The sequence below is a fragment of the Schistocerca piceifrons genome, chromosome 3 (genome assembly GCF_021461385.2).
Source record: "Schistocerca piceifrons isolate TAMUIC-IGC-003096 chromosome 3, iqSchPice1.1, whole genome shotgun sequence".
Lineage (NCBI taxonomy): Eukaryota > Metazoa > Arthropoda > Insecta > Orthoptera > Acrididae > Schistocerca > Schistocerca piceifrons.
In genome coordinates, this window is record NC_060140.1 from 538382238 (window position 1) to 538394431 (window position 12194).

The 12194-nt window shown below is 40.1% G+C and overlaps 1 protein-coding gene across 1 annotated transcript in view; it reads right to left on the reverse strand.

Moving 5' to 3' along the window:
- Positions 1–5545, reverse strand: part of LOC124788815 (acetylcholinesterase-like) — an 88156-nt gene extending 82611 nt beyond the window's left edge. The window contains exon 1 of the mRNA XM_047256096.1: positions 5504–5545. Within this exon, the coding sequence (XP_047112052.1) occupies positions 5504–5545 (42 nt within the window). The remainder of the gene's footprint in view (positions 1–5503) is intronic.
- Positions 5546–12194: the final 6649 nt, after the last annotated feature.

Consider the following 12194-nt stretch of genomic DNA (forward strand, 5'->3'; position numbering starts at 1 on the left):
TGGCTGCCGTGCTCTGACACTCCCGTCTGCCTTACAACTGGAGCACGAGGTATTAGCCACGTCTCCAGTAAGCACATTACTGTTCCAAGGCTAGCTGGTTATCAGGCGGAGGGAGAAAGGGAAAACAGACAGCGTCCTTTGCACCTAGCTGTCGTATCTAAAATATCATATTTTAATCACCTACTTAATAAACAGTCTTCTGTGTTGAGTGGGTCTAATAAAGCAATAAACTGATTGAAGTGAGAGCTTTCATAGATAACAAAGTGGCAACTGGACTACGTAATTCTGCATGTTCTAAGTGTCTATATAGTTAGCACTGCGCAGCGAAAATTACACAGAGATGATACAAAGTAGTCATACGTGGAGTGTTTCCATAAATATAGTTGAGATTTTTGGGAAATAACGAAGACAAATTTTCGACATTACTGAGTGTTACGTGAACCGTAGGCAGATAAGAGGAAGAAATGTGGTCTCTTGAAGAGAATGAAAATCGTACAACAAAAGATGACAGTACTAAATATCCATTAATCAATGAATTGTAACTCGTTCTATATAGCACAACTATAATATATCGAAGTAGTTTGCGTTAAGGCTATAAAAGGGAATCTCGAGTATATTCTGTGGGCTTTTTTTATTTCCTTTTATTTATTTTTTTATTGTGTTTACTTACTGCAACGTACTTCAATTGCATTCCATTCGAGAATACATTATTAATCACTCTTACTCATGAAGTATGTGTTGCATTTCCCTTTTCCTTTTAGATATTATTGTTGTTTCGTATTACGAAAAAAACGTCTATATTATTCGATATTTATCAGAATTGATGAAATAAAGGCCATTTGTTATCGTTATTCATAGAAACCAAACCAGAAACACGCCTAAATTTCAGTCATAGAAAATTATTCTCTCGCATTCAAACTTACAGAAGCTTTAACGTTAACAGTTGAGAGAAAATATATGCACAATGTGCAAATAATGGAAGGTCGCGCCGTTAACTTCACACGCACGTACTGCGTTTGCATCTACGTTGTTTGTAAGATTGTGCTACACCTAGTGTAAGTACTTCGTGCATCGACACAGCGATTTATCAAGCAGCGATTTTTTGTTTAAACTGCTTATGATCCACGCCTGTCATGCCAATACAGAATTGATTATTTCAGAAGAGCCATACTAAACGCCACAGATAGGATTTCATGCAAAAGTAGTCCAAAATTACTGTGGTTTTTTGTACGTATTTGTAGGGTAATAACGTACTTACATACTTTATAATATGAACTAAACAAAATTATTGTTTTTTTCATTAGATTCTTTATTTATTGACTACAATACTATGTATTATTCAAATGATGCCTCTTAGTCTTGTTCATCTGAGCAGTCTTTTTTACTGGGGACTCCTCTTCTTCTTCATTTTCAGCCTGAGATACATGCCTAATCCGTCATGCACCTGAGAGCAGTAAATCTAATCTTTCTTTTGAGAAAGATTTCCTTGTTTCTTTTGACTTCGGCCTCGTACCTTTTATTAATAGATCAGGTGTCATTAGTAGCGAGCTTATTATGTCTAACTGCAGGCCTCCCCTGATGCTTCTGATAAACTGCCTATGGGTAATATGCAATGACAGTTGAGGAAGACACCAAAATCTTTTGTACATACGATGCCATTGATATAAATATGTATTAACGGATATATGTGTGGCCATATATGGATATATATATAAATCAACTTATTATTTCTGTCTTATGTCTACTAGCAATAGCTTCTAGAATGACACTGAAACGATAGATGAGTTGCAGATCTACACTTGTTTTTTCTGCTGAAGTTTCAGGGTCTGCAAAAAGTCTTCTACTGATGTTTCCATAGCCTTGCTTAGGAACATCTACAATTAATTTCAGTAGATTTCTAAACATTCATTGTGTGACTTTTTCCTCTTTTCGACAAGTTTCTTTTCCTCTTTGGAACGGATTTGCCACTTCTTGTTGTCACGGTTCTTAGTCTTCGCTTATATTAGTACATTAATACTTCAGTTGCGTAATTTCTCTCACCTCCTTTAGCGAATAACACTCGAAGAAGTTTACAAGTTACCTCTACCACACACCTCTTACTATCCGACAATGTCCACTACACTGGAACGTTAAAGCATCAATAGGGCGATTTTAGGCAGTTTTACTGGTAACCACCCTGCAGTCTGCCAAGGAGCTACATTGTATACAAAAGTAAATAGATACTTGTGACTACCAAGCGTGGTCCAAAACTTCAGACGACTTACTCTGACGTTACCTCTGGTAATCAAGTCCAAAGCAGACACTCGTTGCGGCATAATTCATCTCACCACATTCGACGAGTCACGTTCAAAAATGTCGTCGCATTTCCTCTAACGCAACTCCCACTAAACGGCAGAATGACCGTTGTGCTATGTTTTGGAACTGGTTGTTTTCTAGTAGTTTTGGGTAAATACCGTGCGGTATTTTTTGTGATCACTGAAGAGTCTAGTCTCGGATGCTAGTGAATTACTCTTCAAATTACTGTCTTACCATAGTCTATCCAAGGCACATACTACTTGTGTCAACACGATTACTCTCCTGAGAATGAGGTCGTTTATGCTAATCTCTACTGCACGTATTTGTTGCCTGTGACGCTCGTTACTCTGGGAACGGCGAATTATGGATTGGTGGTGCAAGACAGCTTTCTATGTGCAGTGTGCCAAGTGTCACATCGTGGTCCCATACTGACATTGAACCACAAGTGAATCCCTTGACGAATTCGCAGCCCAACACCTCAGACAATGGCTCGCAGTTCATACACTACGACATACAGTACAAGGCCGCCTACCAGCCCAAAATCAACCCCTGTCCGATCCCATCTACTCGAAGGGTCTTCAAAACAGCAGCGTGAGAAGTTGTTCTCTACTAAATCCCTAAAAAACTACAAATTGAAACTGCCCGTACTATTCTGTCCTCTCAGTCATCTGCCCTCCATATTCATATCTCGTCGTCTTGTACCCAGATCTGATATACCACAAGAACTTGAGATCATGAAACACATCCCAAACCTCTCAAAAAAATAAATCATATTCCGAAAATATTCTCCTAATTAAATCCGAAAACCCTAAATTCCAAACTGACTTCTTTCGCAAAATCTGCTGCTACCGGAAGAAAATGTATTGTATTTTTATTCGCATCGCCAATTTCGAGATATTAAATCACGTTCTCAAATTTTTGCAGATCTTTTCGTCGCTCGGTAAAAAATTTGTCGTCACAATAACGGTGATTCTGTTTTTCATAGTAATGGCAATCTTTACAACCTGTGTAGAAACGGACTTCATTTCCATTATTTTATGATGTGTGAAAATGGAAACACTTAACAGTTTCAGTGTTGCTCTCGTAAACGTCATAAAAATCAGTTTTCTACTACGTGCAAAATTTTCTAATATTTAAGTCACGATTACTCGTACAGCAAGCGGGAAATATAGACTGTAGTTAAGTATTCTACGGTTACTTGTGAATCGAGCACCAAATGAAATGAGAGAATAAGTACTTATTCAAAGAAAAAATCACCACTATGTAACACTGCTAACATATAAACGCCTGTTAGCAAGTGGGATACTTATTTCAGTGTTTCTTAAGATATGCAGAGTGTAACGGTACCCGTATTTTTATTGGCGACCGAGGACAGTTTACTGAACACCATTACATAACTATTTACTTCATTTGCGCACTAATAATTATATTTTTAGGAATAGTATGTCTTTAGGTTAATTAGTATCTCGAAGTACACGTGACAAGACCAAGCCATTAACTCTTGTTGCCCCTGACGGCACCCCAGACTTTGTAGTGTGGACATGTGGATGCAAAACATTTAGTCCGTACTGCAGGCGTAGACCATTTAGTGGCACTCTTAGGACTGTGTAGAAAAGATCAGGTAGTGAAATATGTGATGGGTTTGTGGGAAGATTGTTTGACACAGAGAAAAAAACAATCAGCACATTTATCTAAGGTACTATAAATCCATTATATCCTCTATATTCACAATATGTACGTGGTTGCATAATGTCAGCTTATTTTCTGATCGTCGTGAAATTAGTACTGATGCAATTGACCTTTCCAGGTTTGAGAGGATAATTAGTTTACAAGGTGTAGCTCGTTGATAAGATAAACTTAAAAGGCAATCATTATATTAACTAGACAGAAACATCGATGCCATGTACCTGACTAAGGAAGATCTTTAGGCAGCTACTACATATTTTTCTTTCATCTGTATCTACATCGACGTGCCTACTTTGCAATTCACACATAAGCGCGTGGGAGGGAGTACTTCGAACCACCTTCAAACTAGTTCCCTATCGTTTCACTCGGTAACAGCAAGTAGGAAAAATGTACACTTAAATCTTTCGGTACAGGCTCTGATTTATTTCATCATGATGATCATTCCTCCATAAGTAGCTTGGCGACAGTGTAATATTTTCGCATTTAGAGGAGAAAGTTGGTGATCGAAACTCCGTGAAAATGTCTCGCCGCAAAGAAAAACGTCTTCGTTTTAATGCTTGCCAAACCAATTCGCTTTTCATATTCGTGACACTCATTCCTCCATTTTGGGATAATACAAAACGAGCTGTCCTTTATTGGAATTTTCTATGTCCTCTGTCAGTCTTATCTGGGAAGGATCGCTAACTGCACAGCAGTACTGTTCCAAAGTAAGGACAAGAGTAGCATAGGCAGTCTCTTTAATAAACCTGCTGCATCTTCTAAGCGTTCTGCCAATAAAATGCTGTCTTCCCCACAATATTATACATGTAATAGATCAAGGTTAAGTTCCCCATAATTGTAATGCCTAGGTACTTCAATGAGTTTGTATAAAGTTACCCACGTCGCGTATTCGGGAGGATTACAGTTCAGTCCCTATCCGGCCTCCCAGATTTAAGTTTTCTGTGATCTACTTCAATTACTTAAGGCATATTCAGGGATGATTCCTTTTAAATGGGATGGAGTACCGTCTCCATTCTTCCCTTCTCCGATCTTGTGCTCCGTCTGTAATGACCCCGTTCTTGACCAGACATTAACTCTTCCTTCCTTTTTTTGCAACCGCAGTTTTAGCACCAGTTCCACTGCAAGGAAACAACTAATTGGCACTTCAGTAATGATTTATAATTCATCCCATATTACGCCACGTTTTCTGCTTCCTACAGTAACTTCCACACAATGCAAAAGCATTCCAATATTAAAGGCAAATTTTTTTTATGAATTACATGACTGATTGAATAATAGTGTTATAAGATATCTGTTTCTACAACATTGTTGACAACAATCATCTTCCGAAATTTACCCGTTCCACTTCCTTAAGTAGGATCATTCTACTATGTTGAAGGATCTTTGTCGAAGTTGGTGTTGACAGAAATTCGGCTGCAGAAAATTTTTCCATCTGGAGATTAACATGGCGGGCAACCGATGTTAGCAAACTAAGTAAAGACAGCCTTATGCGTAATTTACTTATTCTGCCTTTTTTTTTTACCCATTCTTCACTTCCATCTGCCTCCAGCATCACTTCAGCCATATTAGCCTAAATCACTTTTTGAACACTATCATTAGCCTCTGTTTGAGACATAATTTCAGGGAGTTAGCACCAGAGGTGGTTGTATAATATTTTTGCTACATTCTTACTGGTTTTTGAATCAAAGGTCCCGAGTTTGAGTCTCGGTCGGGCACACAGTTTTAACCTGCCAGGAAGTTTCAATATTCTGATAATTTATCAGCTGACTCTCGAATAGGAAATTATGATAAATTGCTTTAACTGCTTCTGATAGCAGAGACAATGTTCATACTTCCATTCAAGGAATGAAAATGCATATTCTTCTTAAAGAATAATTTTGCTCTTCAGGTAAGAGAAATTAACCTTGAAAGAGATATGTCATGAATTCATAGATTTCCTTCATTGCTCCGAATAGAGATTTTTCAACGAGATTTTCCACACTTGTAGTGTAATATTGTTGAAAACCGTTGTGTTCTTTATAGACTTTAAATAATTTTGCATTACAGTGGGAATTCATCCTCACAACCTCCTGAATCACAGATATTGGTAATAAAAATTTAAATTCAGATAATAATTTTATGAAACGTACCTTAATTTAATTCACATGGCAAACGTTAGCTGATTTTTCTTTATGTATTAACTTTGCAACAGCAACTCTTCCGCCCTTTAAATATATGTTGTATACTAATTACATTTATGGAAACTGGCATTGACTTACATTATCAGAGATTACAAGTATCTGTAACTAAAATAACAAAACCGAAAAATTAAAACCTGAATGAAAATACTAGAACTCGATAGTCGAAGAGCATCACCTTTTTAAAAAGTTGAAAATTGACATCCTAATGATCACAAAGTTGTTTCGGAACGCATATATATGTTTCACAACTCATCCGAAAACATTTACCATTTGTCAAATTATAGTTATCACAGTCTAATGTATACAGTCAGGACAGTCTCTGCTGCAAAAGGTGTTACTGTTTGATAGCTTGAACAGCTATAGCACTTCAGTCGGTGAGAAAGCACAGCCACTTGGTTCGTAGGGCTAGTGTTTGTTTTTCATCTCTTTTCTTCGTGATTTACGAAATACGTGTTTTATTTTTTTGCCTCCAAGAGTTTGTGCAATATCAGAAGCCAGTAAAAATTGTGAAATAAATGTAAGAACAGCCAAAGCTCACTGATTCAGGGACGTAAGCTAGAATTTACTCTTGAAGAAATACTTACGAATATGTGTATAATTGCAGCTTATTCTGCTGAAATATCCTGTGCATGTAAAGCATATATTTATGTAGTTGTCTGTTCTTACTATGACAGGCATTTTTCTTGACACATACAAAATTTTTGGTTTCTAATGATTCGCCCATTACTAGGGCTTATTCGATTTTTTAATACACGAATATTTTTATATGTGTAATTACCTTTGCTTCAAAATCGAAAGTGGTAAACGTTCTTCCTTTTTGTGCCTCAAATTTAGCAACAATTGTGGAAACGATTTCTTCTTGCTTTGGAAAACAGCCCTAATACGTTTGAGGTTTATTATCAAGTCTATGTAGTTTTCCCTTCAGATTCAGGTGTGGTGGCTTATTTGGTACTCTAAATAATATAGGTACTACACTTCACACACTTTCCCTGCTTTCTGTATTCACTGATGTGAATGAAAGTGCAGCGAACAATACTGCGCGTTGTTGGAATAACATACAACGTCTTTCTTGTTATGTTTACTAGCAATTTTTTGTTATTAAATATCAACAACATTCTTCAGTAAATATCTGTTCATTACAAGAGAATCCTCCCGGCAAACAGAGGTTCTAGTACACTGACGTGGATCATTGTGGATGATGCGTTTAAACGATCTTCATCGATCGCCGAAGGTATTCCTGAACGTGGAGAGTCACTAATGTCAAAACGAGAAAACTATTTTCTTGCCTTTCTCTTCCAATGACAAACACAGCGCGAATGTTGCTCGCTGTCCCCGATGCTGTCACCCCTCTGCTGAACTGAAACTGAAGAATATGTCGCAATTTTTTCGATTTCTTCACTTGGCACTCCATTTTCTAGCGTCCACAGTTCCATTCACTATCTAAAATGAGAATATGAGAAACATATAAACTCAAATAGCGACAGTGAACTACAAATAAAAAATGATAGTTGATAAATACCCACACGAAAAACAAAAATGCTACGAACTTGTGAATCAGCCTAACATATTCGATAGCGCGCTGATGGCGCGTGATGGTTGTGTCACCCAACCATCGCCATCCAACGCTCTACTTAGCTGGAAACATATCAATGCTTAACAGTCATTGGGAAAGTATCACAAAAATTATGAAAACGAATGAAACAAAGGGCATTCCCATTGATTAGTTACATTACAAAATGGAGTACAGAACCTTCTTCTCTGTGCCTCCATTCGAGAGAGCAAACAGGGAGCAAAAGACAAGAGCAGATGCAAGACTAAGTCGTCCATCAATTTTTTTCTAGAAAACAAATGATTTACGTACTTTAGAGAGATTTCATGGTATATCGTACTTTCTGGAGGACATTTATGTCTTGAAATTAAATACCTAATCATTACAGAGGCACATAGTGCAATGCGAGATCCACATCATTCATGTAGCTCATTGTTAAGAAATGCTCTTACATGCAGCTGTCAGTGTCATGGTCCTGCATCATTTTCGAAACGGTCTCAGAATAGAGGAGGAAGACTTGTCCCAACACGTCGACAAGAAAAGAATGGTTCGCAAATCTTTTTTTCTCGTTAAACGGTGCAAAACGCGTGGAGCTTTGGGACTATTTGTCGTGCTCGCCGTTGGCATCTGACATCTGTGTTCTTCATGTTTTTGGCCTGTAATGGTTCACTTTCCCACTTAAAAGGAACGTAGTTTCATCACTGAGCAGTAAACGTGAAACGGTATTACATTCACCCATGTCCAGGCTCAGAATGACGCATAACCCAACATGGTCTATCACTATCAAGAAGGGCTTGTTGCTCCTGTATTAGTCAATAAAATTCTTCCAAGTATGAGAAAGTATTGTCAATGTATAACATTCTCCGACGTTTCGGTCACTGTTGCAAAAGGTCTTCGTCAGGGTATTTTTGCACAGAAAGCACGCTGAAGAAGACCATTTAAAACAGTGGCCGAAACATCCGACATTTTTACACACTGGCTATACGGTCACATACCCAGAAGTAGTTTATTGAATGTGACAATGACCACGGAAGCCTCCGCTTACAGGAATCCTGTATTGTTTGAAAAACAACCGACACAAAAAAACGCACCGACAGATACACGAGGAATGACTAATTCTCGGCTGCCAAAACAAGTTTTGTGGACTACTTGCAAAACTCTACTCAGTGCGTGAATGCGTCCAACGTCCCGTTGTATAAACAACAGATGTCTTTAAATTGTTCGTGCGAGACCCAACTGGCAACTGCATAAACCATTAACTTACAACTGGCGCCAAGGTAAACATTTATTTTGAGTACGTAAGTAAACATTTTCTACAAATCTTCATTCGTGTCATCTTGTGAAATACGATGAATATTTTTAAACACCCTGTGTCTTAAATTTCCAGATCTTTCTTTCTTTCACGCGGAATACATTGCTCCCCTCCTCACATGCAAAGCGTAAAGAACAAGAATGAAAATTAAAAAAGTTCTCAGACACAAATAGGAGAACGGGCAGCCAATCTTGTAAACCAGCGTAAAGGCACCAAGATTATGTACGGTGAGACGTTTTGTACGGTATTAGCACTTTGAAACGTAGTAGCAGAAATAGACTAATTTATTTTTCTCCATAAATACCGGACTATACCGTAATACACTGATAAGCCAAAAGCATCAGTGTGCTCCCTGCCGCCGTTGGATAAGCAGCTGCCAGCAGCAAGTCGTATACTCTTAGCTCACGTATTTGTTACATAGTTTAATTCTTAATTTCTTTGCGTGTTTTTGGGTACTTGCATTGTTTAATTGATAAATTTCGGGCGTATTATAGTATCTGAGAGTTGTAGCATCACGTTTTAGTACCTGAATAGTGTAAAATTGCGTAGTCTCCTTCCGCCGCCAAGCAGTGTGTCAGCAATGCGCAAGTAGCAGCATTACTGCATTTACTAGGCAATCTTGTATTTTAATAACCGTTTAAATTTTGTGTCGAATTGTTTGTGCTCTCTGTAGATTAGTTCAGACGTTCTTTGCACAACAGTTTTTAGCATGGATAGGGACTGCAATTGCTGTGTTCGGATGCGGGCTGAGTTGACATCCCTTCGCTCCCAGCTTCAGGCAGTGTTGGCTTCGGTCACACAGCTTGAGGCTGTTGCCAATGGGCATTACTGTGGGGGTCCGGATGGGGGTTTGTCGGGGATGGCCAGCTCGTCCCACACATCCCCCGATTGGACTACAGCTGTGGCTGCCCAGGTTACTGCCCACATTAAGGCTGACCCCTTACCCGTGGTAGAGTGGGAGGTCGTCTTGAGGTGTGGCAGGGGGCGAAAGGCATTCTAAAGGGCTGAACGGAAGGCCTCTCTGGTTTGTCTGACGAACCGGTTTCAGGCTCTGTCTCCAGCTGATACTGATCTTTGGCCCGACATGGCTGCTTGTCCTGTTCCAGAGGTTGCCCCTCAGTCTGCAAGATGGTCGCAGAGGGTGGGCTTACTGGTAGTTGGGAGCTCCAACGTCAGGCGCGTAATGGGGCCCCTTAGCGATATGGCAGCAAGAGAGGGGAAGAAAATCAATGTGCACTCCGTGTGCATAGCGGGGGGAGTCATTCCAGATGTGGAAGGGGTCCTTCCGGATGCCATGAAGGGTACAGGGTGCACCCATCTGAAGGTGGTCGCTCATGTCTGCACCAATGATGTGTGTCGCTATGGATCGGAGGAAATCCTCTCTTGCTTCCGGCGGCTATCTGATTTGGTGAAGACTGCCAGTCTCGCTAGCGGGATGAAAGCAGAGCTCACCACCAGCAGCATCGTCGACGGGACTGACTGTGGAGCTTTGGTACAGAGCAGAGTGGAGGGTCTGAATCAGAGGCTGAGACGGTTCTGCGACCATGTGGGCTGCAGATTCCTCCACTTGCGCCATAGGGTGGCGGGGTTTCGGGTTCCGCTGGATAGATCAGGAGTCCACTACACACAGCAGGTGGCTACACGGGTAGCAGGGGTTGTGTGGCGTGGACTGGGCGGTTTTTTAGATTACATGGCCTCGGGCAAGTACAGAAAGGGCAACAGCCTCAAAGGGTGTGGGGCAAAATTAGGACATGCGGGGACCAAGCAGCAATCGGTGTTGTAATTGTAAACTGTCGAAGCTGCATTGGTAAAGTACCGGAACTTCAAGCGCTGATGGAAAGCACCGTTATGGGTACGGAAAGCTGGCTGAAGCCAGAGATAAATTCTGCCAAAATTTTTACAAAAGCACAGACGGTGTTTAGAAAGGATAGATTGCATGCAACCGGTGGTGGCGTGTTTGTGGCTGTTAGTAGTAGTTTATCCTGTAGTGAAGTAGAAGTGGATAGTTCCTGTGAATTATTATGGGTGGAGAATACACTCAACAACCGAGTGAGGTTAATAATTGGCTCTTTTTACCGACCTCCCGACTCAGCAGCATTAGTGGCAGAACAACTGAGAGAAAATCTGGAATACATTTCACATAAATTTTCTCAGCATGTTATAGTCTTAGGTGAAGATTTCAATTTACCAGATATAGACTGGCACACTCAGATGTTTAGGACAGGTGGTACGGACAGAGTATCGAGTGACATTATACTGAGTGCACTATCCGAAAATTACCTCGAGCAATTAAACAGAGAACCGACTCGTGGATATAACATCTTGGACCTACTGATAACAAACAGACCCGAACTTTTCGAGTCTGTAAGCGCAGGGAATCAAAGGCCGTTGCAGCATCCCTGAATATGGAAGTTAATAGGAATATAAAAAGAGGGAGGAATGTTTATCTGTTTAGCAAGAGTAATAGAAGGCAGATTTCAGACTACCTAACAGATCAAAACGAAAATTTCTGTTCCGACACTGACAATGTTGAGTGTTTATGGAAAAAGTTCAAGGCAATCGTAAAATGCGTTTTAGACGTGTACGTGCCGAGTAAAACTGTGAGGGACGGGAAAAACCCACCGTGGTTCAACAACAAAGTTAGGAAACTACTGCGAAAGGAAAGAGAGCTTCACTGCAAGTTTAAACGCAGCCAAAACCTCTCAGACAAACAGAAGCTAAACGATGTCAAAGTTAGCGTAAGGAGGGCTATGCGTGGAGCGTTCAGTGAATTCGAATGTGAAATTCTATGTACCGACTTGACAGAAAATCCCAGGAAGTTCTGGTCTTACGTTAAATCAGTAAGTGGCTCGAAACAGCATATCCAGACACTCCGGGATGATGATGGCATTGAAACAGAGGATGACACGCGTAAAGCTGAAATACTAAATACCTTTTACCAAGGCTGTTTCACAGAGGAAGACCACACTGCAGTTCCTTCTCTAAATACTCGCACAAACGAAAAAATGGCTGACCGAAATAAATGCCCAAGGAATAGAAAAGCAACTGGAATCACTCAACAGAGGAATGTCCAGTGGACCTGACGGGATACCAATTCGATTCTACACAGAGTACGCGAAAGAACTTGCCCCCCTTCTAACAGCCGCGTACCGCAAGTCTCTAGAGGAACGGA